At 38.3% G+C, this 27,386-nt stretch overlaps 1 protein-coding gene across 3 annotated transcripts in view; it reads right to left on the bottom strand.

Annotated features, from left to right (window-relative positions):
* The window catches only part of CUL4B (cullin 4B), a 37,218-nt gene extending 17,860 nt beyond the window's left edge, over nt 1-19,358 (bottom strand). Inside the window, exons 1-9 of one of the 3 annotated variants that reach the window (XM_004379580.3) lie at nt 19,278-19,357; nt 17,999-18,544; nt 15,760-15,875; nt 7,194-7,297; nt 6,495-6,564; nt 5,370-5,443; nt 4,310-4,472; nt 4,074-4,163; nt 3,692-3,774 (exon numbers count right to left, since the gene is read on the bottom strand). In XM_004379580.3, coding sequence (XP_004379637.2) covers nt 3,692-3,774; nt 4,074-4,163; nt 4,310-4,472; nt 5,370-5,443; nt 6,495-6,564; nt 7,194-7,297; nt 15,760-15,875; nt 17,999-18,544; nt 19,278-19,305 — 1,274 coding nt within the window. In that variant the 5' untranslated portion in view covers nt 19,306-19,357. Of the gene's footprint in view, nt 1-3,691; nt 3,775-4,073; nt 4,164-4,309; nt 4,473-5,369; nt 5,444-6,494; nt 6,565-7,193; nt 7,298-15,759; nt 15,876-17,694; nt 17,829-17,998; nt 18,545-19,277 lie in introns of those variants that run through there. The other 2 variants (XM_023734261.1, XM_004379581.3) reach the window with 2 other exon arrangements.
* Nucleotides 19,359-27,386: the final 8,028 nt, after the last annotated feature.

Consider the following 27,386-nt stretch of genomic DNA (forward strand, 5'->3'; position numbering starts at 1 on the left):
TAAGAACACGCACTGAATTTTCATCAGTCTTAAGATTTAAAAGATCCTCTAACAGCACTTAAAAGAGAAATTGATAGTTCCACAATAATAGTAGGAGACTTCAACACATCACTCTCAGTAAAGGACAGAACATCTAGAAAAAAACTCAACAAAGATACAGAAGATACTAAAGGCTACAATCAACCAACTTGACCTCACAGATATATATAGAACACTCCACCCAACAGCAGCAAAGTACACATTCTTTTCTAACGCACATGGAATGTTCTCCAGAAGAGACCACATCTTAGGCCACAGAGCAACCCTCAACAAAATTCAAAACACTGAGATAATACAAAGTATCTTCTCTGATCACATCATCATCAAGGTAGAAATTAATAACAAGATCAAAGAAAAAAATCAAATACATGGAAACTAAGTAACATCGTGCTTAAAACTCACTGGGTAATAGATGGAATCACAAAAAATTCCTAGAATCAAACGAGAATGAAAACACATCATACCAAAACCGTTGGAATACAGCAAAGGCAGTGCTCAGAGGTCAATTCATAGCAATACACACATCAAAAAAGAAAGGGACAAAATCAAAACATTAGCTACACAACTTGAACAAATAGAGAATAGCAAAACACTAAATAGACAATAGATAAGTATAACTTTGGTGAAGGGTAAGACAGTACACAACACTTAGGAAGCCAGCACTACTTGTCCAAGGAAAGGTCATGGAAGCTCAGTATACATATTCAAACTCCCTGAGGGACTGAGTTGCTGGGTGGAGGGCTGTGGGGACCATGATCTCGGGGAACATCTAGCTCAACTGGCATAACATAGTTTATAAAGAAAATGTTCTGCATTCTACCTTGGTGAGTAGCATCTGGGGTCTTAAAAGCCTGTGAGCAGCCATCTAAGATACTCCACTGGTCTCACCCCTTCGGGAGCAAGGGAGAATGAAGAAAACAAGATACAAGGAAAAGATTAGTCCAAAGGACTAACGGTCCACAACTACCACGGCCTCCACCAGACTAAGTCCAGTCCAACTAAATGGTACCCGGCTACCACCACCGACTGCTCTGACTGGGGTCACAACAGAAGGTCCCGGACAGAGGTGGAGAAAAATGTAGAACAAAATTGTAACTCACAGAAAAAGATCAGATTTACTGGCCTGACAGGGACTGGAGAAACCTCGCGAGTATGGCCCTCGGACACCATTTTAGCTCAGTAATAAAGTCACTCCCTAGGTTCACCCTTCAGCCAAAGATCAGACAGCCCCATAAACCAAAACGAGACTAAATGGGCACACCAGCCCAGGGGAAAAGATGAGAAGGCAGCAGGGGACAGGAAAGCTGGTAATAGGGAACCCAAGGTTAAGAAAGGGAGAGTGTTGACATGTCATGGGGTTGGCAACCAATGTTACAAAACAGTATGTGTACTAACTGTTTAATGAGAAGCTAGTTTGCTCTGTAAATCTTCATCTAAAGTACAATAAAGAAAAACAAACTAAAAAAAAAATGGACAGAGGATATGAACAGACACTTCACCAAAAAAGTCATTCAAGCGGCTAACAGATACATGAGGAAATGCACGAGATCACTAGCCAGTAGAGAAATGCAAATCAAAACCACAATGAGATACCATCTCACCCTCACATAACTGGCACAAATCAAAAAAACGGATAATAACAAATGTTGGAAAGACCGCAGGGAGATTGGAACTCTTATGCACTGCAGGTGGGAATGCAAAATGGTACAACTATTTTGGAAAACGATATGGCACCTCCTTAAAAAGCCAGAAATAGAAATACCATATGATCCAGCAATCCCACTCCTAGGAATATATCCTAGAGAAATAAGAGCCGTCACAAGAATAGACATATGCACACCCATGTTCACTGCAGCATTGTTCACAATAGCAAAAAGATGGAAACAACCTAGGTGCCCATCAACAGATGAGTGGATAAACAAACTATAGTACATACACACAATGGAATACTACCCAACGATAAAGAACAATGATGAATCTGTGAAGCATCTCACAACATGGATGAATCTGGAGGGCATTATCCTGACTGAAATAAGTCAATCACAAAAGGACAAATACTGTATGAGAATACTACTATAAAAACTCATGAAAAGGGTTACACACAAAAAGAAACAATCTCTGATGGTTAAGAGGGAGAGGAGGGGTGGAGGTGGAAAAACACTAAACAGACAGTAGATAAGTGATAAGTTTGGTGAAGGGTAAGACAGTACACAATACTGAGGAAGCCAGCACAACTTGTACAAGGAAAGGTCATGGAAGCTCAAAGCTCGATAGACACATCCAGACTCCCTGAGGGACTGAACTGCTGGGTGGAGGGCTGTGGAGACCATGGTCTCAGGGAACATCTAGCTCAACTGGCATAACACAGTTTATAAAAACAATGTTCTACATTCTACCCTGGTGAGTAGCGTCTGGGGTCTTAAAAGCCTGTGAGCAGCCATCTAAGATACTCTACTGGTCTCGTCCCTTTGGAAGCAAGGGAGAATGAAGAGAACAGGATACAAGGAAAAGATTAGTCCAAAGGACTAATGAACCACAACTACCAGGGCCTCCACTAGACTGAGGCCAGTACAACTAGATGGTGCCTGGCTACCACCACCGACTGCTCTGACAGGGATCACAACAGAGGGTCCCAGACAGAGCTGGAGAAAAATGTAGAAAATTCTAACTCACCAAAAAGAAAAAGACCGGACTTACTGGTCTGACAGAGACTGGAAAAACCTCGAGAGTATGTCCCCTGGACACCCTTTTAGCTCAGTAATGAAGTCACTCCTGAAGTTCACCCTTCTGCCAAAGATTAGACAGGACCATAAAACAAAATGAGACTAAATGGCACACCTGCCCAGGGTCAAGGACAAGAAGGCAGGAGGGGACAGGAAAACTGGTAATGGGGAACCCAAGGTACAGAAGGGGAAAGTGTTGACATGTCGTGGGGTTGGCAACCAATGTCACAAAACAATATGTGTATTAATTGTTTAATGAGAAACTAGTTTGCTCTATAAACCTTCATCTAAAGTACAATAAAAAAATTAAAAAAAGAAGGCAGAGAGGGTTAGGAGCTGGTTGAATGCACATGGAGAATCAGGGGTGGAAAAGAGAAGTGTGCTGTCACAGTATGGGAAGAGCAATTAGAGTCACATAACAATGTATATATAAATTTTTGTATGGGAAAAAATAAAAAAAAGATTTAAAAGATCACATCAGCCTCTAATACTAATTTTTAGTTATATCCTACACACACACACAATAATCAAACCCTTGATTAAATCTAATGAACTAGGGAAAATAGCAACTTGAAGTGTGATTATGAAAACTATTGTTAAAAATCTCAAATCACACCTGAAAATAGTTACTAACATGTTTTCGGATGCCTAAAAGTGCCTTAAGGAGCCCTGGTGGTGCAATGATTAAGTGCTGAACTGATAATCGAAAGGTCAGTGGTTCAAACCCACCAGGTGCTCCTTGGGAGAAAGATGAGGCAGTCTGCTTTCTTACAGATTTAGAGTCTTGGAAACCCTATGGGGCAGTTCTACTACTCATTCCTATGAGTAGGAATTCGACTCGATGGGTTTGATTTTTGGTTGGAAAGTGTCTTAATTAAGTGATTCAATGACACAGGTTAAGATTATTAGTCTGAGCATGTAATACTTACTGAGTGGTCTGATCTAAGTAAGTAATAAGTCTGTCTGCTTCTTCTTCTAGACGTTTGTTAACATGATGAAGATATTCAGGAACCTGCAAAGACAGTTTTTTTATATTATTTTTTTCTCCCCATAAATCATTCAGAAAATTTCAAGTCCAAAAGATCCTGGGAGCAGCCCTGTCAAATGTGACAGGGTTGAATCATTTGTAAAATTATGGGTAGAGTTTATGATCCAGAATGCTGGCCTTTAAGAAGAAAGAAAAGAAAGGGGCACCTAAGTGAGAGAAGAGCATCACAATGTTGGGAAGATAAATGCAAAGGGCAGCTTATGTTCTATAAAGTAAAGTTTACTTGAGAGACAGTGAATTTACTAATCATTATTTTCAAATACCTCTCTTTCTTGCATTAATTTTTGGCCTTCAGCTGCATAGAGCCTGTTAGTTTCTTCCAAAAAACGTTGTTCAAAAGAATCTTGATAAATCTGGGCAGGGGAACAAAATAAAGGAGTTCATTTATTTAACAAATAGTTACTGAATGTCTGCTATGTGAACAGTATGATGAATTGGTTTTTAAACATCAAACTAAGGACAGCAATCAGTTCTGTAGTAAGTGAAGTAATTAACTTACTTGTAAATCAGAGAGCATGCTTAAAAGACTTCGGAGTAAACTTCTATCAATTGCTTCACCATTCCTTTCCCTCTCAATCAAGAGAAGAATGCCATCAATTGTCTTATTCTGGACTTTCTGATCACTTATAATATGAGCTCTAAACAACTCCAGTCCCATGTCCCTAAAATAAAGAAAATATAATCTAAATTAATTGACAATACCACTTCTGAGGAGGTGTAACTTAATACCACATGTTAATTAGAGCTCCAGACTTTGAAGCAGTGATTGTAGAAGGATAAAATCCACGTTTTTTTAATTGTGGTGAAAATATACACATCAAAACATTCGCCAACACAACAACTTCCACATTTCACGTGTTTAACTTTAAATAACATTATTAAAGCACATAGGAAACTCGTATTATCTTTAATGAGAACTGAAGCTAAATTCCTACTTTCCTCTATGACTAAATTTTGTTGGATTATTTCCTTTGGTGTATATTTCTTCTTCCTTGCTCAAATCAAGAGACAAAATTAATCTAAAGTTTAAACGCTAAACAGTCAAAGACATAAAATGGTTTTTCACTGCCCTAGTACTGAAGGCTTAACTGGTCATTTATCAACTGGCTTCAGCACTCAAAAATCAGTGAACTCGGATAATTATTGTTGGTACCTTGACAGGCACATTGTGGCAGTAATAGTTCATTATACTATTTCTATTTTTCTGCATATGTGAACATTTCCATAATAACGTTAAGAGAAAATGAGTGAACTCTTGATGATCAGCAGCAAAATCATTCACATGCATAGATATACCAGAGCAAACTTTTTAATCCCTTAGCTAACAAAAAAATTTCTTCATAAATCAATAAATGCTCAAGATTATGTTAGCTATTTCCAATATTAGCATAAGCAAAATGTAATTAAGAAGGTAAAACTGCTATAAATAAAAGTCTAGAAGCCAAATGTGAATTTTTAGGGAATATTCACAGTATTGCTTGCTCGCTTCCATTACTGTAATTAAGATCTGACCATGATTTGTAACAAATCTTTGCGAAATATTTTTCTAGCATCCTTACCAAATGGAGGGTAGCATGGAATTCTGAAGCACATAAGTTCTATCCAGGAACAAAAAAATGCTCCTGATCATGATCTGTCAATGGAAAAAAATGAAGAAATCAAACGTTTCTATTTTGTGAAGGCTGAAATATCTTTTCTTGATAAAACGAGAGTTAAACTGAAGAGTTCATTCATCTATATTCCAAACTACTAGGATCAAACATGCAGATAAGCGTATCTACCTGAGAATATGCCCATTCCATTTTCATTAAACTATTCTATTGTCATTAAACTATTCTATTGTCATTAAACTATTCTATTAATACCTGCTGTGGTTTCTAGATTCTTAATACTTGCTGGGGTTTCTAGAAAAGAGACACTTAAAGTGGTCCTATGATTTCTTTGCTACTTAAAAAGTAAGTGAAAGTAAAAACAGGGAATCAAGGGAACACTCATGCCATTCTTCTTCAGCAACAGTACTAGGGGGTGAAACCAAAAAACCAAACCCGCTGCTGTCGAGTAGATTCTGACTCACAGGGGTCCTGTAGGATGGAGAAGAACTGCCCCATTGGGTTTCCAAGGAGCAGGCGGTGGATTTGAACTGCCAACCTTTTTGTTAGCAGCCATAGCTCTTAACCACTACACCACCAGGGCTCCTGAAAGCTACCTTAAATTGTACACGTGGGGCTTTTTTGGGAGGTAGATTTTAGGATTTTATTTTACAGAACACAAGGTATAAACTAATACCAGACTAGGAAGAACAGAAATGTCTGTGATATGAACAGGCTGAAATATAAGATCATGGAGGCATCTTCACAAGTAATCAAATAGCAAGCCATCTTATAAATAGGAAATCCATCAAGACTGAGATAAAACATACATTTTTTTTAACAAGATAAATACTTTTTTTGATTGTGACAAAATAGAAATGATCCCAAGGTGCAAGTCATTCTGAAATGCTGATTTACCTATAGCTTGAAATTTTAAAACATAAAACTCAACCAAAATTAGTTTCCAATTCAGAACAAGAGCAGTATCAAGCCCGTACTCATACTGGAAAGCTATTAAAACTAACATTCCTGAATTTGAAGAAATCTGACTTTTTTACAATATTTAGTTGAACTGTAATACTTTTCACAGCTTACCATTTGTCTGCAATGATTTTGCCAGCATTTATCGATCTTCTTTAGAAAAAGAACACTATCCAATGAATCCATGAGATACATGTTAAGGATATTTAAAAACGTTAAATACAAAGTAATATATGCAATCTAAGAGTACATTTATCTTAAATATGGAATATGCTGTTGTTGTTAACTGCTGTGGAGTAGGTCCCTGACTCATGGTGACCCCATGCATAATGGAACCAAACACTGCCTGGTCCTATGCCATCCTCAAGATCAGTTGTGGATCAGACCATTGTGATCCGTAGGGTTTTCACTGGCTAATAAAACTAAATAGCACTTATTTATAGAACAAAATGCTACTTACGTAAACCATAAAAAAATTAAGATCCCACTAAAAAACAGCTCTAAAAACAAAACTTAAACATAATTAACCATCATGTTTTCAGTTTATGATTTCCCCTAGAAGATTATTTTTCCTCAAATGGAAATTTGTTAGGATAAAAACGGTAAAGACTTAAGGACATCTTATTTACACTAATACTGCATGGAAATTTGGACCCTAATTAAAACTAAAAAGCCAAAAACTTGTTTCTTCTTTCTCTAGAGACCAAAAAGAACAAATCTATAAAACATAGGCATGCCACTTCAAGCTGGGTTTAGTAGTGAGGGGTGGGGACAGAGGGGAAGAATACAAGATTTTTTCTTTTAAAAGGATATTCTCTGAACTGATGAATCTGTGCTTTGATGTGATCTTCACAAATCTGTCTCAGCTGCTTGTACAAGTTTGCAGAAATCTTGTAAGAACAGAGATTTTCTACAGCCTGAAAGATTAAACATACCTTTTTAAGGAGAGAATGAGGATGAAAAAAGATTTTTCAATTATTTATATCAAACTCTTATTGTTTTGATATTTCTACCATGTCAGCTTATTAAAAAGGGTTATTAATCCATTTAAGATAAAAGGTAAAATAACAAAATATATCAGTGTGGGTGGTGAACTTTTTCATAACCAACGTAATGTATCAAAAAAACAACAAGTTAATATATTTATTATGGCTGTTCAGGTAAAGGATGGAGGGAATCATGCCAAGTTCTCCCCTGCAAGGATATCAAATTTATAGCAACTCCTACATATAAAAGCTGTTTTGTTCTTTAAAATATTAATCATTGTCATGAGCACCACTCCAATTTGAGTTTAAAAAATAATTTCACCAACTGTTTATTTATTAGATGGGTTGAGTGGTTCTACTACAATTGAACTAAAATTTATTTATACTTTCTTGGGTTTTGCTAAACAGAACAAAGCATAAAAATTGCTAGCAGTATTATAATGAGTATGATGTAACTAAGTACAAAGGAATTTTATCTAATATTTCACTTTAAGAATATTTAATTAAATATAGAGATTTAAAATTTTGCACAACTCAAAAAACATTAATTACAAAAGAAATTACTAGTACATTTTTACTTCATTCTAAAAGTTGAATCAGTCTTTCTTTTTTACTCAGATCCCAAAAGGACAAGCTTCAGATTTCAGTGAGTTTCTTGTTATGTGTATAAAAAGACTTTCAAATTTAAAACAAGAGGCATGGTAAAACTCTTTGGATGAACTCTGATATAATCTACAATTCCAACTAGTAATGACTTAAGTGTAACACCAGGATTCCTTTCTCACCACAACAGAAGGCAAAAATTCCATTAAAATGGACTCTAAGGCAGTAGCCAAGATCTGTTGGTTGGAGTGGAATTTTATAAATATGTAGTTGGAAGTCATATCCCTCGTATGCAGGTCCAGTAAATAAATTAGCAAATGAAAAGACAGAAGCTTACTGGAAAGCTCTATGCCAGAGGGAAGTTACCACACCTCACCAGGAAACAGCAGACCAATTAGACACAACAGCTATGGCTGAGTCTCTCTGCTGGCCCCGTTCCACAGGATCTTTGGGTTAGACCACAAATGCCTAAATACGTACCTATGCTTATTTCATGTGCCTCTCTGTTCACAATGGCCCTCTACAGACTGTCCCTCTTCCTCCTTTAGTATTCCCTTCATTCTATCTGTGTTCCTTTCGAGTGAATTTCATTTTCTCAGCAATTCTCACTTCCTTGCTTAGACTCTGTCTTACAACTTAGTGCTTACTTCATCTTCTCCATATTTCCCACTTCCAGTACTTCTCCAAGTCCAACTTCTCCCATCTCTGTCTGCTGTGTTCTTTTCTCCCATGAAGCAGTCTTCAACTCATTTATCCTCTCACACAAGATACCATATTCCCTTACTATCCACCTCAAGTTCCACTTCTTCCAATAAGCTTTCCTTAATAGCCTCAGCTACCAGTGACTCACAAGGCACTCTCACTGATCATACCACACTGACTTGTCACTGAGTCTATACTATTTATCTTTTGATGTACATACCGTCTCCCTCAACTCTCTTAAATGACGGAGAGAAACCATGTATCTAGTCACGAATCTATACATGTTCTTTAATACTTTTGGGGCTTTGAAGCAGGTAAATATATTAAGTATTCAAAACACTGATTTACTTATCTACATGCATCTACAACAGCTGGCAATGTATCCTAGACATTATGGTCTAATAGGAAAACTGGCCAGAAAACATAGTTACAATACAATGTACTAGGTGCTATGACAGGGATAAGCCTATTCTGCCAAGTGAACATACAGGCGAGGCCCCTAACCCAGCCTTTACAAAAAAAAAAACAAAACTCGTTGCCATCAAGTCGATTCCGACTCATAGTGACCCTAAAAGGACAGAGTAGGACTGCCCAATAGGGTTTCCAAGGGGAGCCTGGCGGATTCAAACTGCCAACCTTTTGGTTAGCAGCCATAGCTCTTACCTGCTCCACCACCAGGGTTTCCAACCCAGTCTATAGGAGAGGGCAAGTCAGGAAAGGCTTCCTGGACAGAGGTAAGAGAGGTGGAGTCCCAAAGACCCAGAAGGAAATGGACAAAGGGCTGGTGGGAATAATGAGAAATACAGAATTAAGCTGCATACAGCCTCCCCTGTGCTTAGATGGAGAGTGGTTTAAGATGTCAGAGGCAAGAAAAGGCAGAAACATCTAACGTGAGTTTTGAAGGTCAAGTTGGAAGAGCACACTCTGCTTCTCTAATTTAGCCTTGACTGCTTCTTAACATACAGACCAGATCTAGTAATCTCCCTTCCTCAACAACCTTTCATTAAGTTCTTCACGTACTGTTACAGAAAATCTCATAAGTGTAAAAAACGCAAAGGAGAGAACAGTGTGGTGCATAAGGTGCATAGTATAATACTATTTGTGTAAAAAAGGGAGAAAATGAATAAATATACACACAGTTGCTTTTGCATACATAAAACATCTCTAGAAAAATACCCAATAAACCGATATCATTGTCGAGAGGAAACTAACGGGGGGGGGGGGTTGGAAGACAAGGTGGGAGTGAGGCTTTTCATTTTTCACTACATGTTCTTTAATACTTTTTGAGCTCTGAACCTGGTGAATATATTGTGAATAAAAAAAAAAAAAAAACCTGACCCCCCTACCCCACAAAAAAAAGCCTTTCTATCTTTCCACCACTACACCTTTTAGCATGACATTCAAGGCCTGATCTTACCATTTTAGTCTCACTTCTCACTATATACCTTTCCACATACCCAGTGATCTAAGAATTTCTATGTGTTTATTTGGAGCAGCCATATGTGTCTAAAACAGTGACTTTCAAAATTGTTTGACCACAAGCAACAGTACAAGATACACTTTATATCACAATCCATTGTATATAAAATATATTTATGTAATTGAAACAAAATCTTCATGAAACTGCACTCATTACTACGTGTGATACACTCTGGTACTGTCTCTTTCATTTCTTTAAAAAACATGCTGGTCACAAACTACTAAACTAATTTCGTGACCCACTGACAGGAACTTCCTAGAGCGTAAGCACCTTGGGGGCAAGGACTGTGTATCTCTCTATCCTCATGACATCTGTCCAGCTTTGCACACAGTAAGCAGTCATGATTCAACAAGTGCTAGGATAGAAACATGAATAAGCAAGTGCCACATCACTACTTAGGAGTTTGAGATCAGCTCTATTTTATTCTAGCTCTTTTATCTTTGAAATGCACTTTTAGAAATGTATTCATTATTTTACATTTGACTAAATACAACACTCTGAAAATTCCTGGAAGTTTAATCTAGTATAATTATTATTAAAATAACCTCCAGTCTCACAAGCAACTATTTCTATTAAGCAGATTCTAGATAGTTGTACAGGTCTTTAAATAAAACTATCTTTTTTCTTAAGCTGTTAATCATTACTGGTAAATCTGCTGCCTTAAATCCTTTCTGAAGGTAGCTGGGTATAAAATAAAACATTCTAGCAAGTTTTTAACCTTTATTCTCCAAATCCTAGTCCCTCTCCTCCAAAATCCATGTATGTCACACCAAAGACATATTTGTCTGGAAAAAAACACTCCAAAGAAAATATAAACGTGTAGCAAATGAAATGGCAAAACTATAGTTCATGAAATTTGATGTTTCAGGGACTACAGGAATAAAGAAACAGAAAAAGGAACACAATACTGCATTTTGGGCAAGGGACGGAGTGGAAATGGGGATGAGAACTAAGACCAGAAGAGAAAATGGAGAGGATAAAAATATAAAGAGGGTCCTCTGAGACTATGGCCCTAAGACCCCTTCTACCATGGAACTGAAGTCATTCCCAGAGACCACCTTTCAGCCAAACAACAGACATGCCTACAAAATAAACAATAACACCTGAGAGGAATGAGCTCCTTAGAACAGTTAATTTTATGAGACCAAAACGGCAGAGAAGAGAAGGCAGGAAGGGGTAGGAAAACCTGATGAAAGGTAACTGGGAACCCAGGGCAGAAATGGGGAGAGTGCTAACACATTGAGGGGACTGAGACCAACGTCTTGGAACTTTCTTAGACTGTTGAATAAGAAACTACTTTGTTCTGTAAACCTTCACCTAAAGCACAATAAAATGTATGTTTTTTAAAAAGAAAAAATATAAAGAGTACAAAGATGGAGAATTAAACATGGTGAAGGGGAATCTAGAAATTTTTCTGATTTAGCAACAACAGACACTAAGAAAGATAGTGAATTATCATCACGGTGCTGAACTCTGGTCATTGGCCTAATGGTTAGGTTTTATTTTTTTCAAATTCTATGTTTAAAGAAAGAAAGGAAAGTATACCACAAAATCTTTTTTAACAACTGATAAGCAATGGAGTCTAAACTATCTTTTTACATCTAGTAAAAATACGTAAAATAAGATACTGAAAATATATCAAAAACTAAGAATTTATAGACGAAAGAAAACCAAGCAATGAGACCTAAATCACTTTTCTTTTTTACATCTAGTAAAAGGGGCTTAAATAAGACAGTGAAAATTATCAAGGACTAAGAATTTGTAGTTGTGCTATTCTTTTTAAACTGCAGACAGTATTAACAATTCAGTAAAAGGAGACAAGCGTAACATGTAACAGACTAAGCTTAAAAACACCAAGATCAACAACAGCTAATCAAATTTACAGAGAATTAAACAGCCAGTCATCAACACTATGAATCAAATCGCTAGCCTTTAACCATTGACTACTTAAGCAACCAGATTTTATAATGGATAATAACCTATACCTAAGGTGGAAGCGCTATTTTCTTCCAGTCATGTGGTCATCTACTCTACAAATGAATCACTAATAGAAAGGTTCATTACTTAAGATTTACTTCACAAAGAGCTAACCAAACAAGAGCTCTGGTTATTAATGAAGATAAATTTATTTTCTTCAGAATTTATGGACAAGGCTTATTCAAAGATAACACCTAGACATTTGTATTAAGAATAAATGTCTTAATAAGTTACACTCTTATATATATACTACCAGCCAGCTCCAAAAAAGGTAGCTGATTTTAAAACACTCATACAAAGGCTTAGAAGGAAAATAATCCCATTATTTAAAATATAACTTAAAAAAAAACTCTCACACCAAAACCAAAATTTCACATGCATTAAGATACCACATGTGACAACAAGACACATTCTTGAAAAGTGTGGAGGGACGCTGTTCCTAGAGAGTCCCTCTCTTTTTCTATTTGGCTAATGGTCTCTACTGAAGCATATTTGGAATGTAATCTGTTTATCAACCAGCTGTTCTTGCCTAGTGCAGATTTAGAATTTAAAAACATATGTGGCTCTAGAGCTGTGTAACAAAATGTAATTTAAAAATGAAGATATGATTTTTAAAGACACACGTATTTATTATTTTCATTCATGACACCAATACATAGCAGGCACTCTACTAAGTACTTTTTCAGAAGTATTTAATTTACAACTCAACAACCCTGCAATATAGTTAGCGGTAGTCTCATCATTTTACAAATGAGGAAACCAAGTCTTGGAGAAATTACCCACCCAAAGTTATCTGATAAATGAATGGAAGAGCTCTAACTTAAGGCATGTTGATAAACTTAAAAGTCAGCGCATTTAATCAATCAAAAATAAACAAACAAAAAACAAAAACATTAACCACCGCCTCTCTCTTAATAGGATTTTAAAATTACCCAGGTAAGGTAATTTTTCAAACCCTAGTACAATTCTAATATAAAATTACTTGAAAAAGACCGTTTTTTTTTTTAAAAAAGACAATGTCTGCTATTGCAAACGCACTCAGAACAGCATGTTCTTTCCTAGAAATTAAAAACTTAGTAGGCAGTACATGCAACCCACACTAGGGACTTCCATGCTTAAGCTCTAATGCAAGATGGTATTTTCTGCAGAGAAAAAAGTCTAGACAGACATATGCCAAATAAGTGTTTACTTCAGGATGGGAGGAAGGGGTGTGAGGAGTTTGGAGAATGTTTGTTTTGTCTTCTATGTGCTTCTCTATTTTTCAATTTTAGAATACTTTTTAAATGCATTTCAATGAGTCAAAATCAAACAAACACCTGAAGCCCAGATGGTATGAAATAACTTTACCCCCTTTATCCTTTTATCCTCTTTTTTTGAACTTAAACATCTCAAAGTAATCTTTCTGGGAACAATCCAAGGGAGCATTCATAAAATTATGGTCAAAAACAATAAAAGAGCTAGAAACAAATGCTTTCAAATTTATCATAACAGAAGTAGTAAGGTACTATGAAAAATGCACACTGAAAAAATATAACACTCATGATTTTATGCTAAAGAAATGTAAATGAACAACAGGTGACACTTCTGAAGTAAAAGGAAAAACACAGAAAAAGCTCTTCAAACTTAAAAGACGTAACGGAACCAGTATCTCAGGGAAAATATTTTCAAATCAAAATCTCTGGGAAAAATTATTCAAGGTAAAGTAAATAGCGTTCATTCACAACTACAATCATCATCTGTTATAAATACAAAATATTTAAAGTACACACTGAATTAAATATGATATACAACAGCATGTACAAATAAGCATCGTATAGACACACGAATGATTATTTAACTTCTCTGAGACTCAGTTTCCTCATCAATGAAGTGGGGATAATAACACCTGCCCTATCTACCTCACAAAGGGTTTCTGTGATGCTTAAATGAGATAATGTAAGATAAACCTGATCTGAAGGCTGTCACAAACACTATACAAAAGAAAGATACTGAACACATGATCTCTTAAGGCCTTTACAACTATAATTCCCTAATTCTACTTTCATTGTTGTATAACTCAGGAGCCACATAAGTAATCAACCAACAGAGCCAAATGAGATGGGCATATCTTTAAGTAATAATGTGGTACTACTTCTACTGGCTGACACTCATATATCATTGTTATACTTATTAATATTACACAGCACTATTACTATGTGTTAGGTATTGTTCTGAGTGTTTTGCATGCATTAACTCATTTAATTCTCATAGCAACAGAAACCAGTGATCTCAAGTGACATATTCCAAGTGAAAAAGCCACTTGTGAAAAAGTTTGACTAGTGTATCATCTTATAGTTAAATAAAATAGTACTTCAAAGTGCTTTTTTTACAAACATCTTATCTGATTCTTATAAGCAATCCTGTGAGGCAGATAGGGCAGGTGTTCTTTTCCCTATTTCACAGAGAAGAAAACTAAATCTAAGGAAGGTTTAGTACCTTGCTCAGGATCACAAGCATAATAAGAGTCAAAACTAAATGCAAAACCTCTGTCTTCTAATCTTAATCCAGGGTTCATCCATTACCATACTTCCTCAGCCAATAAAATGAACAGATGAAAACTGTTGGGTTGCTTTTAGCTGTCGTGGAGTGGATTCCGACTTGTGGTAACCCCATGTATGCAGAACAGAACTGCTCCATAGGGTTTTCAAGGTTGTGACCTTTTGGAAGCAGATTGCTAGGCCTGCCTGCCCAGGCGCCTTTGGGTGGGTTTGAACCGCCAACCTTTCAGCTAGGAGCTGGGTGATTTAACCATTTATGCCACCCAGGGACTCCTAAATGAAAACTATGAATACTGATCAATTGAACCAACATACTTTCTTACAAGGCACTCACCAATACAAAACTCAGGCTATTTCGTACCCTTAAGTTTTTTGTTTTTGTTTTTTTAAATATGAAACCACTGACACCATAATGAAAAGTAACTTCTTGCATTGGTTGTGTCAAAAACACAGTAGGGGCAAAATATTTTGCAGCAATAAATCTACATCAGTTACTTGCCTTTGACATTATATTTAAATTCAACACTATAAGACTCATTTGTTATGCAAAAGAAATAAATTTAAGCCTCAACCAAGTTGCTGGGCTACAACCTGCTGCTCATTTCTGGGGTAAGATGTAGCTCGTAGCCCAGGAGGTAATACAGATATAAAGAACAAGAAAAGAAATGTCAAAAGGCTACTAACAGGGAGGAGGCTGAATAAAGGATATGGAGAATATCTGCATTTCTTGAGGCCTCTCCTACACGTAAGTAATACCACTAAGCAAGAATTGTCACAATACAATGACATGTCACCAGAAATCATCTTTGGGAGCCATGCCAGAGGATTCCATTATAGGTAAAATACCAAAGTACTTCTAACTATAAACCCTAATTGGAATGTCTAAGACAAGCCCAACTTATATCAATATAACTTCATTCATAGTTTATGTAAGAATGCATGGTCGGATTATAAATAAGATGCATAAGTTAATCCAGAAATTGTAGATTAGAAGGAAACCAAGTCTACTTACAAGCCTGTTTCAGAAAGTAAACTCCTTCTACATCCTACCTCAAGTTATGCCAATTAAATCTGATTATCACATTAATACATACCTGGTAGAGTTCTTCTAAATTGTACTTAATTGAAGTACTATTCTGGATAGCTTCCACTGCTTCTTTCAGTTTCTGCCATGTTTCATCCGTGTAGTTTTCTGGTAATTTAGGCTTATCTAGATAATATATAAAAGGTTGGTATCAGAATAATATATAAGATATATTAACTGACAGATCCATAAAATACAACAGCATTACTATTTTTCTTCAGGAAAAACTGTGATCTTTATAACTTTATTACACCTAAATACTAACTAACCACTGGATTTAAGCTTAGTACAAAAAATAAAATTTGAAGTTCCAGAATACCGTTCAAGTCATTTTGACTCTATTAAAATCAAAAGTGAGGGCTTTTTTTTCTCCTATTAATTGCATTGCTTCAAAACATAAAAATTCAAGAATGACACATAAAAAATAGGAATCCTGATCTTAAATTCCATCATGTATGAAACATAAATCAGCATGAATTTTGTACTTGAGATTTAAAATGTCAAGTGTCTACTACTGAAAAGTACTTTATAAACATCTTCTTCCCAGTAACACTCTGAGGAAGGTATTATCCCTATTTTACAACTAAAGAAACTGAGGCTCAAAGACTCATTTAGTAGGGCTTTCCCAAGGTCACCATAGCTAATCACTGGCAAAGCTGGGATTCTAATACAGGTCTGATGACCCCCAAATTTATGCAGCATCTACAGAAATGGAAAGAAACATCTTAACTCAGGTTTTGATTTAAACTACATTTACAAGCAGAGAGAAACGTTAAAAAATTAAAACATCCAAACGACTCCAAAACCTATGCTGCATTTTCAGAAACGTAAACGAACATATTAATCCAGGCTTTAATTAAAATTCCACTGACAAGTGATTTAAAAAATTTTTAAACACCCAAATGCCTTAATAATGTATTTTTACTTTGGGGAGAAGGCGAAAAAAAAAAACAACAAAATCTCTGAAACCAGTTTGCAAATGCAATTAGGATCACAGCTCACTTCTTTAAAAAAATCCCCGGCTATTAAATCCATATATTTTAAAGCGAAATACTGAACACATTAGCCAATTACAATCCACATTCACTACAGAAAGCTCTACTATTAAATAAGAAAGATTTCAGCACTCTTGAGAGCCTGGGATGGGAGGGAAGTGATATGAAAAAGAAAAGGTTAAAAATAGACAACACTATAGCCCCTTGCTTGAGATAAAATAAAACATATTTCTGATTTCTACACTAATGTGAAAGCACAAACAAGCAGAACCTAATTTTCTCAGCACTAATATTTAACCACAGGCACTTATCTGATAAATATTACTTAAGTTCATTCATTTACTTCTCCATTCAGCAGACACTTTAGCATGTCTTACCTGTAAATTGTTAAGAGTGTTGAAAAAGTAAGTCAGAAAAACAGAAACACATTCAACAAATAAAAATTCAGTTCAGTTACATTTTTAAAATTCCTGATTTTACATTTGCACCGATGCATTCGTAATACTCTCAACCACGTATCTCAAACACAGTATGAATAAATTTTCCTAAAAGCTGCAGGTCAGTACTTTAAAACTCATTTTAGGGATGAAAAAATAAATGTAGTAATTGTTCCTATCTTTAGACTAGTGGTACACAGAGTTACTACTTCTGTGTACACATAGTATTTTTCCCTTCCAAATCCTGTTTTGGAAAGAAATGCAGAGATCATAAATATTTTTCTCCAAATACTGCTTCCACAATGAGTTTCAAGAACACAGTTTTCAACATTATAAATCTAATTATAAATCTTATTTGAGCATCTTAACTCAAGGATCACCACTGCTACTTGCATTTATTTCTAGGGATTGGAGAATGTGGCCTACCGAAGCATAAAAATAAAAATCCCAGCAGTGTCAAGGCTCACTATGAACCTGAAATAAACAAACCTCTTTAGAATACAAGTTTCTCACCTGTAAAATCCGGATCAATCATACTGACTGTTGATGTTACAAGAAACAGCAAATTAAATACAATGGGTTGAGAAAGACCTCAAAATACTGCACAGAAGCACCCAGTGTATGCTTCTGCACAAGGATACTAACCACCCCCGGAAAATGAACCCTCCACCAAAAAAAGGACCTCCCTCCACCTCATTGATTATGCATAAAACATTAGGCCACCTCTATACTGTTTAATATATTAACATAAATAGAACACGTGACCACTCAAGTGTCAAATCCTTAGTAGATGATTAGGGATTTTGGCCTTGGTTACCTTTAAAGTTCTTGATCACTAACTTCTTAGCAGAGCCAGGTTTGCTGTTAGCAAAGCTAGAGACGGTGGTAGAAGATTTGGCTAGGCCGTTTGCATGATGCACCGAAGCCACGGAAGAGATTAATATACTCTTATGTTTAAGTTGTTGCTGCTGAGATGTTGCAGCAGTTGGTGAAGATGAGGAGGAGGAGGAGGAGGATTCCTCAGCCATCTTAGCATCAAACCCTACAAACTCCAGGGTGTCTTCAAAACGCAGCTTCTTCTGTATTGGTACGTGGCTGGAAGCAGCCACAGAAACCCCCAGGCAGGAGAAGGACGAGGTTGAAGGGGATGCCGAATCCCTGGGTTGTAAAGGAGGAGTGGAAGAGGTGGAAGAGGTGGAATCAAAGTCTTCTCTCTCGTTACTACTGTTACTGCTGCTGCTGCTACTGCTGTTTAACTTTCTCTTCTTGGCAGAGGTGGGCGGAGTGGTGCTGGTATTACCATCAGTGGCAGATCTGACCTCCTGAGCAGCAGCAGCAGCTGAGGGATTGGGGGAAGAAAAACCTGTTGGAAACATGAAAATAGCGGGGTCAACAGGCAGAGGAGCATCAAAAACCTAGGTTTATATGCCTGCGTGCGTGTAGGGAAGAAGGTGGCAATGCTAGAGGGGGAAGGGAAGAAAGAAGAGAGGAGAAACACAGAAGACGAGAAGGAAAGTGAAGGGGGGGCTACACCGGGGGAATGGGAGGGCTTGGGAAGGCGGATAGGCTGACACTAGGAGTGAGCAGAACGAGGGGGACAGCGAATGAGGAGGGAGACAGGTAAACGGCCCTGCCGTCCCCCTCCCCTGCTTTTCAATCTCTCTCCCCCCGTTTCTGCAGGAGCGACTCTGTGAGTCTCTGAGGCTGCAGCTCCACCTCCTTTTCTCCCTCTCCCTGGGAGGGGAGATGCTGTGACTGGGGGGAGGGGGAGAGAACCGGGGCTTGTTATTGTCAATAGCACAAGAGGCTAAAGATGGCGACACTTCCTGTCACGCGGCGTCGTGGGAGGGGCGGCGTCTCTCCGGGAGTGGGGGGTGGAGAGAAACACTGCAGTCGCCTGGGGGGTGGGGGAGCAGGGGAGCAGGCAAGCGGTGAGGCGGTGGGAAAGGGGCGGCTAAGAGCCCCAGACGCTCCTTACTCTTTCGCTCCTTCTCCCTCTCCCCTTCCCTGCAAGCACTCTCCTCCACCGGCACACCAAGAACTCCCACCCCCTCCTTAACGGTCCCGCGGGAACCTTCGCGCCGCAGTGCCCTTACCGGAAGTGACTGGGCAGACACTTTTCATAGCGCCCAGATCCCGAAGCCCCCAGGTCCGCAGACTTTGAGTTGGGGGGGCAAAAGGGGGGAGAGAGAAGGGGAAAGGGAGGGGGCGGGCCTGCAAGACACCTTCGGTGCTCCTGATTGGAGTTTTCTGAACGCGGGGCGGGCGGAGAGCGGGTGGGTGGCGGGAGAAGGAGCGGGAAGGAGCCTGCATGGGAGGGAAGGTGGTGACGGCGAGGGGCGGGGTGAGCTAGCTGGGAAAAAAAAGGAGGAGGAAGCGGAGGGATGGAGTAAAAAGTAAGTGAACGGGAGAATGGAAACTTTGAAAGAGATAAAGGAACAAAGAGAGGCTGCAAGGCGAGGGGAGTAACCCGAAATAGAGGAAAACATAATAATGCCATTATGCGTGTTGCTAGAGAGGAATGTCACAATCTTAAGATAGGAAAGGAAAAGAAAAAGAGCTTAGATGGGGAAGAAAAGGAGTTCTGATTCGGTGGAGCTAGAAATTGTTTCTCTTTTATGTCAAGGACGCTACTAGCCAACTACTGAATAGGGCCTGGGTTTTGATACCTTTCTCAGTAATGTAACTGCAAATTCTTTTACCTTCCTACAAGGAGCATTTTCTAAGATGGCTGGCCAGAGTTAAGCCATCTTAGGCCAAGAAACAGGAAGGTAACTAACCTCCTCCATCACAATTCCCAGGACCACCTCCTACCCCCACCCTGTCAGTCCTTAACCCAGTCATTTGCAGACAAAGCTGAAGACCCAGTTCCTTCTTTTACCAAATTTCAGCTGGTACATTTTGTCTCAAAGAAGACATTTTAGGAGAATATTCGCTGAAGTCAATGTTTTCCACCCATGTGTTCAATGAGCCCAAGTTTTAAATTTAATTACTCATAAGAAAAAAAAATAACCTTTCAATTTGGTTAAGTGAGTCACAATAATAAATTTCCTGTTGGGTGTTCTTACTTAACCCGAGGGCATTCGCAAGGGAAAGAACACAATGTCAAATAAAACTAAATTTGCCAACCTGTTGATCATTCTAACTACAGAAACATTCAATGAGCATGTACTGAAAGACTTACATGCCAGACACTATGCCAGGTCCCTGCCCTTGAGAAGCCAGTGGGGGAAGGCAGATTCAAAACAAATTTCTGTAACAGAACTATAACATATAAACAAAATACTGTGGGAACAGAAAGACTGAAACAAGAAATTTGGGGGAAATTTAGAGCAGTCAGGAAGTTTTTCAAAGAGGACAGGACATTTATGCTGGGTCTCTAAGTGGGAGTTGCCAAAAAGACAAAGAGGGGAGAGGGTGAAAGGCTTTCTAGGCAATGGAAACAAAATGGGCAAAACAGGGAGTTGTGAAAGGGCCTGGCCTGTTTATAGAAACATGGAATGTGCAGGGAGGCTGAAAAGGAGGGTGTCTGGTTGGGAGTAAGGAAGATGAGGCTCAAGAGTGCCTGGTACACCAATCAAGAATTTTGGAGTCTACCCTGTAGGCTATGTACTCTCGTTGAATGAGAGTAAAATAATGCCATGTCTTTATAAGGGAGGATTAACTGACAGATTTTCAGGATTTAATTAAACAAGGTTATTCTAATTCATGTAGCCATATTGCTTAGAAGGATGTATGGAAGTGCTAGCTATTTCTAAAAATACAAATGTTAGTGAAACTGAAAGAGAAAGGACATAAAGATAAAAGCTGTTTTTTGCCATATAAACTTTTATACCAACCTAAAGGATAGCTGAGTCCTGTTAATTAATATTCAACTACATTCTACTAATAACTTCCAATCTGACAAGGTTATCTAAGGTCTTCAATCTTCCGAGTTACATCCTAATGCTAAAAGCACAGATCTTTGGTTCTTAAATTCTAGCTCACTTTTAATGACCCAGTAATCTAAGCTATTGTTTAAGTTTCTTGTTTTTAAATGGTCAATAATAATCTTCCTTTTACAACCACATTGTATGTTTTGCCAGGTCAATCTTCACATATTTAGTATATCTTAATATGGATATGTAATTTTAATAATGCTTCTTTATTCAACATTTTGTGGCACAAACCAACTTAGATATTACTATATGATGTGTGAGAACCAGACCTTTGTTTCTTCTTGGACCATCGGGCCAATTTAAAAAGAAGTTGCTTTGTAAAACATCTGTTACATCAAGAATCAATTAATTGGGGCTAGATAAAACATAAACATATATCCTATACACTTGTGTCGTACACCCAAGCATCTTCCAACCAATGTTAAACACATTCTCAGCATTAAAATACATTTTTCAAGGTTGAACTCACTGCAGCCACAATAATCAAGACGAGTAATATAGGGCACCATACAATTATAACTATCGTCAGACTAAACTAGATTGGGCACTTAACACATATTACATATATAGAATCTTTTCATCTTGTGAGTTCAACTCATACCTTAGAAACATTAATTAAACTTTACAGTGATGCCAGATGAGGTATGGTTATTATTGGCCTTATTTTAACCAAGTAAATAAATCAATCTAGCTATTTATGAAGGTAAATTTGTGCATAAAGGAAGAAATAGAAACAAAGACAGAGGACTAATTTTTCTAATGTCCGTCCCCCTATTTCTGTTTAAGAATCTCTCTCAAAAGGCAGAGTGTGACCTGTTTTCCTTTTTTGATCACAGGGACTCCCCCAGGGGCTTGGTTTCAGGTCCTCTCCAGACATCTCCTAGCAGGGGCTTGCTAGTAGATAAACATTCCTGAAATCCTTGTTATCCAATGGGTAGGATTTTCCTTAAAAAGAAGAGATTGCTTGCTCAGGAGAATACCAAAGATGTTTCTGAAACAAGCATTGTTTAAGAATATATCAAGAAAAGAGAACCACTGGACAAAAGGCAGTCCATTTTCTCTATCCACTTTTCTGAAGGACTGTGTTTGAAGCAAGGAAACACAGAAAAGGCAAGCCAGACAGTGCTGAGATAGTAAAATAAAGATGATATCATAATAAGGGCTTTGTTATGCTATCAACAGCAATAGGTTGCTATGGGATGACATGGGAGGCAAAAGCTCAAGCAAAGATGATCCAACTACATGATGTGAATTCATCATTTTCCCATCTTGGAGTTGATTTATAAAAGCAAAGAGCTTAATAAATGCTGAACCTAAGGTGCTAAGGAAAACGTAAACAAATAACAAAATCATTTATTTTCTATGTAAAACTATCTTAAACTGAGACTGACTGACTCGGGTACATCAGCCATTTGAGAACTTTGTCCCTTAGCTCAGAGATTTTGTCTAGTGTCATAGCTGTGAACCATCTGGAAGACAGATTTAAGGACTTTAAGGACTAGAAGTTAGGGGCAAGTTATTTTCCCTAGGCATTGAGGAATGGGGGCGGGGCCAGTCACAGATTACTTCTCCCTTTGGTACCAGCATTAAAAAAAAAACACTCAGTGCGGAATTGACAGACTAATATCAACCCTACAGGTCAGAGGAGAACTGCCCAAAGGGTTTCCAAGGCTGTAATCCACATCTCTCTCCCGCAGAGTGGCTGGTCGGTTCAAACCGCCTACCTTTAGGTTAGCAGCCGAGCGCTTAACCACTGCGCCACCAGGGCTCCTTTGGTGCTGGCATAGCACTTGCTTATTATGAAGCTACTGGGACTATTTTTAACCTTCTGTTTACTTTATCGGAGCCCTGGTGGCAGTGGTTAAGCGTTCAGCTGCTAACCCAAAGGTTGGCAGTTCGAATTCACCAGCTGCTCCTTGGAAGGAAACCCTATGGGGCAGTTGTTCTCTGTCCTTGAGGGTCGCTGTGAGTCGGAATCGACTCCACTGCAATGGGTTTGGGATTTGTTCACCTTATCAGTGACTATCACAGTACCCCCTCGACGCCCCCCCCCCGCAACCTACCTTAATATTTGATCTTCTAAGGTAACACAGCTTTTCTTTTTCTCAACAACAGGGCCGGCTTAGGTTTAAATTAGCTGTTCCCAACTCTGACTGGACATTGGAATCATCTGAGGGTTTTTTTTTTTTTAAAAAAAAAACTTTGCCCAGGTTCAAACCTAGTCCAATTGTAAATCAGAATCTCTGTGAGTAGGGCCTCAGTTATCATTATTTTTAAGAAGCTCCCCAGGTTATACATACATCCAAGGTTGAGAGACCACAGTTGTAAATGAAGTACGCAATCATTATGATTTGAATTGGGCTGATATTCCTTCTAAGCCCTTTAATGCCTGAAATTTCACAATTATTTATTCACTCCTTTGGATAAATATTGCCTCATTCCCTAGGAATCTTTTTTCAAATGTAAACTAGCCAGAGAAACTTCGCTCCTAATCCTTTAAGGTGAATGCTTGGGGTGGGGGGTGGGGGTAGGATAACACAAAAGTCTTAAGTGCCTGGGGGTAAACAATTAGATGAAAGCACTGCAATAGGGGATGGGGGGAAGGTAAAGTTACCAACAACAGAAGAAAGAATTCTGAATACAATTTGCTGACCTCACGGTATTGCCTAGGGCCAATCCTTCTTTGTGAAAATTGCCTATTTAAGAGTTAGTCAATTTTGAGGGTTTACCCCAAATGCCAAAATCATGTTAAAATTTAAATTTTTTTAATAAGCAAATCAAAGAGCAGACATTGTGAATCTAGGTTTCGAACCATCCATAAATGCCCAACTTATGAATTATCACTCTCCATCGGGATGTTTCTATTGCCAAGTCATCTATTTTTCTTGATTCTATTAAATGTACTTTCTTCCCATCAATTATTATTTCTTTTAGTCATTCAACAAAAATATATAGAGTAAATACTTTGGGCAAAGCATGGTGCTAGATGTCATAAGGGAACATGGAAGGAACACAATGTAAAAACTTCCATTTGCAGTTAATTTTACAGTTTTTCAAAGCACCTTCACACACAATCTTATTTTATCCTCATAACCACACTGTGAGGTAGGTCAGGGGCATTCCCCTTTTTACAGATGAGAAACTGGCTCAGGGAAGGAGGTTAAAATGACTTACCAAAGTTAACAGCACGCTGAACTTAAACCCAGTTTTTCTCCAGCTACTAAAAAAAAAAAAAAATTGCCATCGAGTTGATTCCGACTCATAGGACAGAGTAGAACTGCCCCACAGGGTTTCCAAGGAGCGCCTTGTGGATTTGAACTGCCGAGCTTTTGGTTAGCTGCCGTATCTCTTAACCACTACACCACCTCCCCAGCTACAAATACAGTACTACATGTAGTATACGATTTAGTAAGGAGACATGCCATAAAATAATCTCAAGTAGTAGGCAAGTTAGGAAGAGATGGTCAGAGCCACACTCACCAGGAGACAAAAATAAGGAATAATTTAAAAAGAAAAACTCCTTTACTGGGACAAGCCAAATCGTAGTGCCCAAAAGGAGACTAAGCTTGGATGCCATTCAGGCTATAATCAGCAGGTAGGACACAGTAGCAAGCAATGTACATTCAAGGAGACAATGGTAATTTGGTTTTAGAGAATCTGTCCATTCCCAGGCTGGACCCTCAGCCAGTGGTTTATCTATACAGGAAGCAGAAACCAGTTCCTTCTCCTGGCCAAATCCAGGAAAATACTAAACAAACCTTGCCTGAGGACCCATTATGATCCAATCACTGAGTACAAAGACAACCCTTGCCCTCAAACAGTTATGAATTGGCCTAGTTGGTGAGTCAGACAATTACAGAACAGTGTGTTAGAGACTGCAATGGAAACACAGAGGAAGGACACCTGGCCCAACCTAAGAAAGTGACGTGGAGTGGAGAAAGAATGGGGGTAGGGAGCTAAGAATAGCTTCCACAGAAAGTAATTCAATCTAAATATGAAGGGTCAGTGGGAAGAAGCCAGGCAAGGGGAGTGGGAGGGAGTAGAGGGCACAAAGAAGGAAGACATTTAAATCTGAAGGTGAGAGAGAAGGGGACATATTCGGGAAATTGTAAGGAAACTAATTACCAGGGCATAGCTACAGTCCTAATCAGAAACTCTGGAGAGCTAAACACGGGGAGATCGAGGCAGCATCCCAGGCTCAAATCTGGCACAGTGTCTCTGAGGCCCCTTAGTGTCTCTGAGGCCCCTTAGAACCAAACATTACTCCTATACCCTACTTGTGACCGGAGCTGTGGCTATTGATAATACTTCTTGGGCCAGACTGGTTCAGGAACTGAACCTACAGGTTAGGCTCATCCTTAAATGTAAGAGCTGAGAACCACAAAAAAGGCGGGGGGATGAGGCATGGGAAGTAAGACATGGGCTGAGGAGATAATACAGATACATATACAACCACAATACTGGGCAAAAGGAATTCAGATGGCGACCCTATAGGATGGAGGAGAACTGCCCCATAGCGTTTCCAAGGAGCAGCTGGTAGATTCAAACTGCTGACCTTTTGGTTAGCAAGCCAGCCGTAACTCTTAACCACTGCATCACCAGGGCTTGAAGAACAGGGATGGGCAAACTACAGCCCGTGAACCAAATTCAGCCTGCTGCCTGTTTTTGTAAATAAGTTTTATTACAACACTACTATGCTCATGCCTTTACATATTTTCTATGGCTGCTGTCGTGCAAAAACAGCAGTTCAGTATCTTCAACAAAGACTACATACCCCGTAAAGCCTAAAATATTTCCTGTCTAGTTATTTACAAAACAAAACAAAACAAAACAAAACACCGATCCTTGCACTAGAATATAGTAAGTGCTAAAAACAGAGATATGGAGAATACTTAGTGGTGGCTTAAAGAAGAAAGTGATTTAAAACATGCTAAGGATTTTCTGTTCCTAGTCTACAGACTACAAACGATGTCAAGAGAACATTCTTTCAGAGGAGAATGACTAAATAAATTGTGGTATATTTACACTTTTTTTGTAAAGTTCAAAAATAAGGAAAACTTAAGGATATATAATGTGGTAGAACTATGAAAATATATAGAAGGGAAATAATAAACACAAAATCCAGAGTAGGGGGGAGAGAAGAGAAAAGTTTAGGGAAGGAGAATAGGTAGATTTAAAAGCACTGGTAATGTTTTAGTTCTTAAGCTGGATGTTAGGTTCACGGAAGTTTGTTCTATTATTATGACCCATAAATTACATGTCACACATATCCTTATGTATTAAATATTATATAATAAAAAGTTTAAAAAAGTTTAAAGATGGAAAGCAGTAACCTGTAGAACTCTAGAGCATGGCAGTTTGGAGAAAGAATAGCTGGCAGAGATGGCAAATGACAACTAGGGCTGATTTTTGGAACATTTAACCCTATCTTGTAGATTCCTTGAAGCTACTCGGGGGTGGGAGGAAAACACCCTCTGACCTTGTGGAATACACTTTCCATGGTCCCCAAAATGGAGGTTTAGAATTGTTGTAGTTTGCGTATTACAGGAAATCTGAACTTAATTTGTAGTATCAAGATGCTGAGATCTGGAGACCTACCAGTAACTTGGTAGGTATGAGAAAGATCATGGCCCAGTGAAGCAAATGCAAATATTACCATGCTGTGTGACTGACTGATGTGCAGTAGGCCTGTGGGGGGAATGATGGGAGATGAAGACAGAGGCAGGCAGAGTTCAGAGCATGATATACATTGCATACCATGCTCCAGAGTTTGGATTTTATCCAGTAGGTCATGGGTAACCACCAAAGGGCTTTAAGCAAGGGAGGGAGTAATATGATCAGACGTACATTTAAAAAGACCACTCACATATGATTCTAATGTCCGGGCCTCAACAATCTTTGACTACAAGAAAAGGTGACATCTACCTTCACTCCCTGCTCCCAAAACTAAACCCACTCCCCAAAGGTAACCTCAGTTAACAGTTTGCTGATTAAAGATCTTTTTCTATATATTTACCAACATACAAATTTTTTGCTTTTTTTTTTCGAAAGGATCATATTGTATGAATTGTTCCATGACTTTTATTTATTCTTTGGACATCTTTCCTGTCAGTATACATAAATCTACCTCACTCCTTTTCAAAGGCAGCACAGCATACTACAGGGAAACTTCTGAGAGCCAGAACTCGACAAGACTGCCTTGTTTTTCCGAGTCTCGAAAGTTTTCCGCCTTTGACAGGATGCAGTCTTACCACTTTTCGATCGCTC

The sequence above is a fragment of the Trichechus manatus genome, unplaced genomic scaffold (genome assembly GCF_000243295.1).
Source record: "Trichechus manatus latirostris isolate Lorelei unplaced genomic scaffold, TriManLat1.0 scaffold00066, whole genome shotgun sequence".
In the NCBI taxonomy this organism is placed as follows: domain Eukaryota; kingdom Metazoa; phylum Chordata; class Mammalia; order Sirenia; family Trichechidae; genus Trichechus; species Trichechus manatus.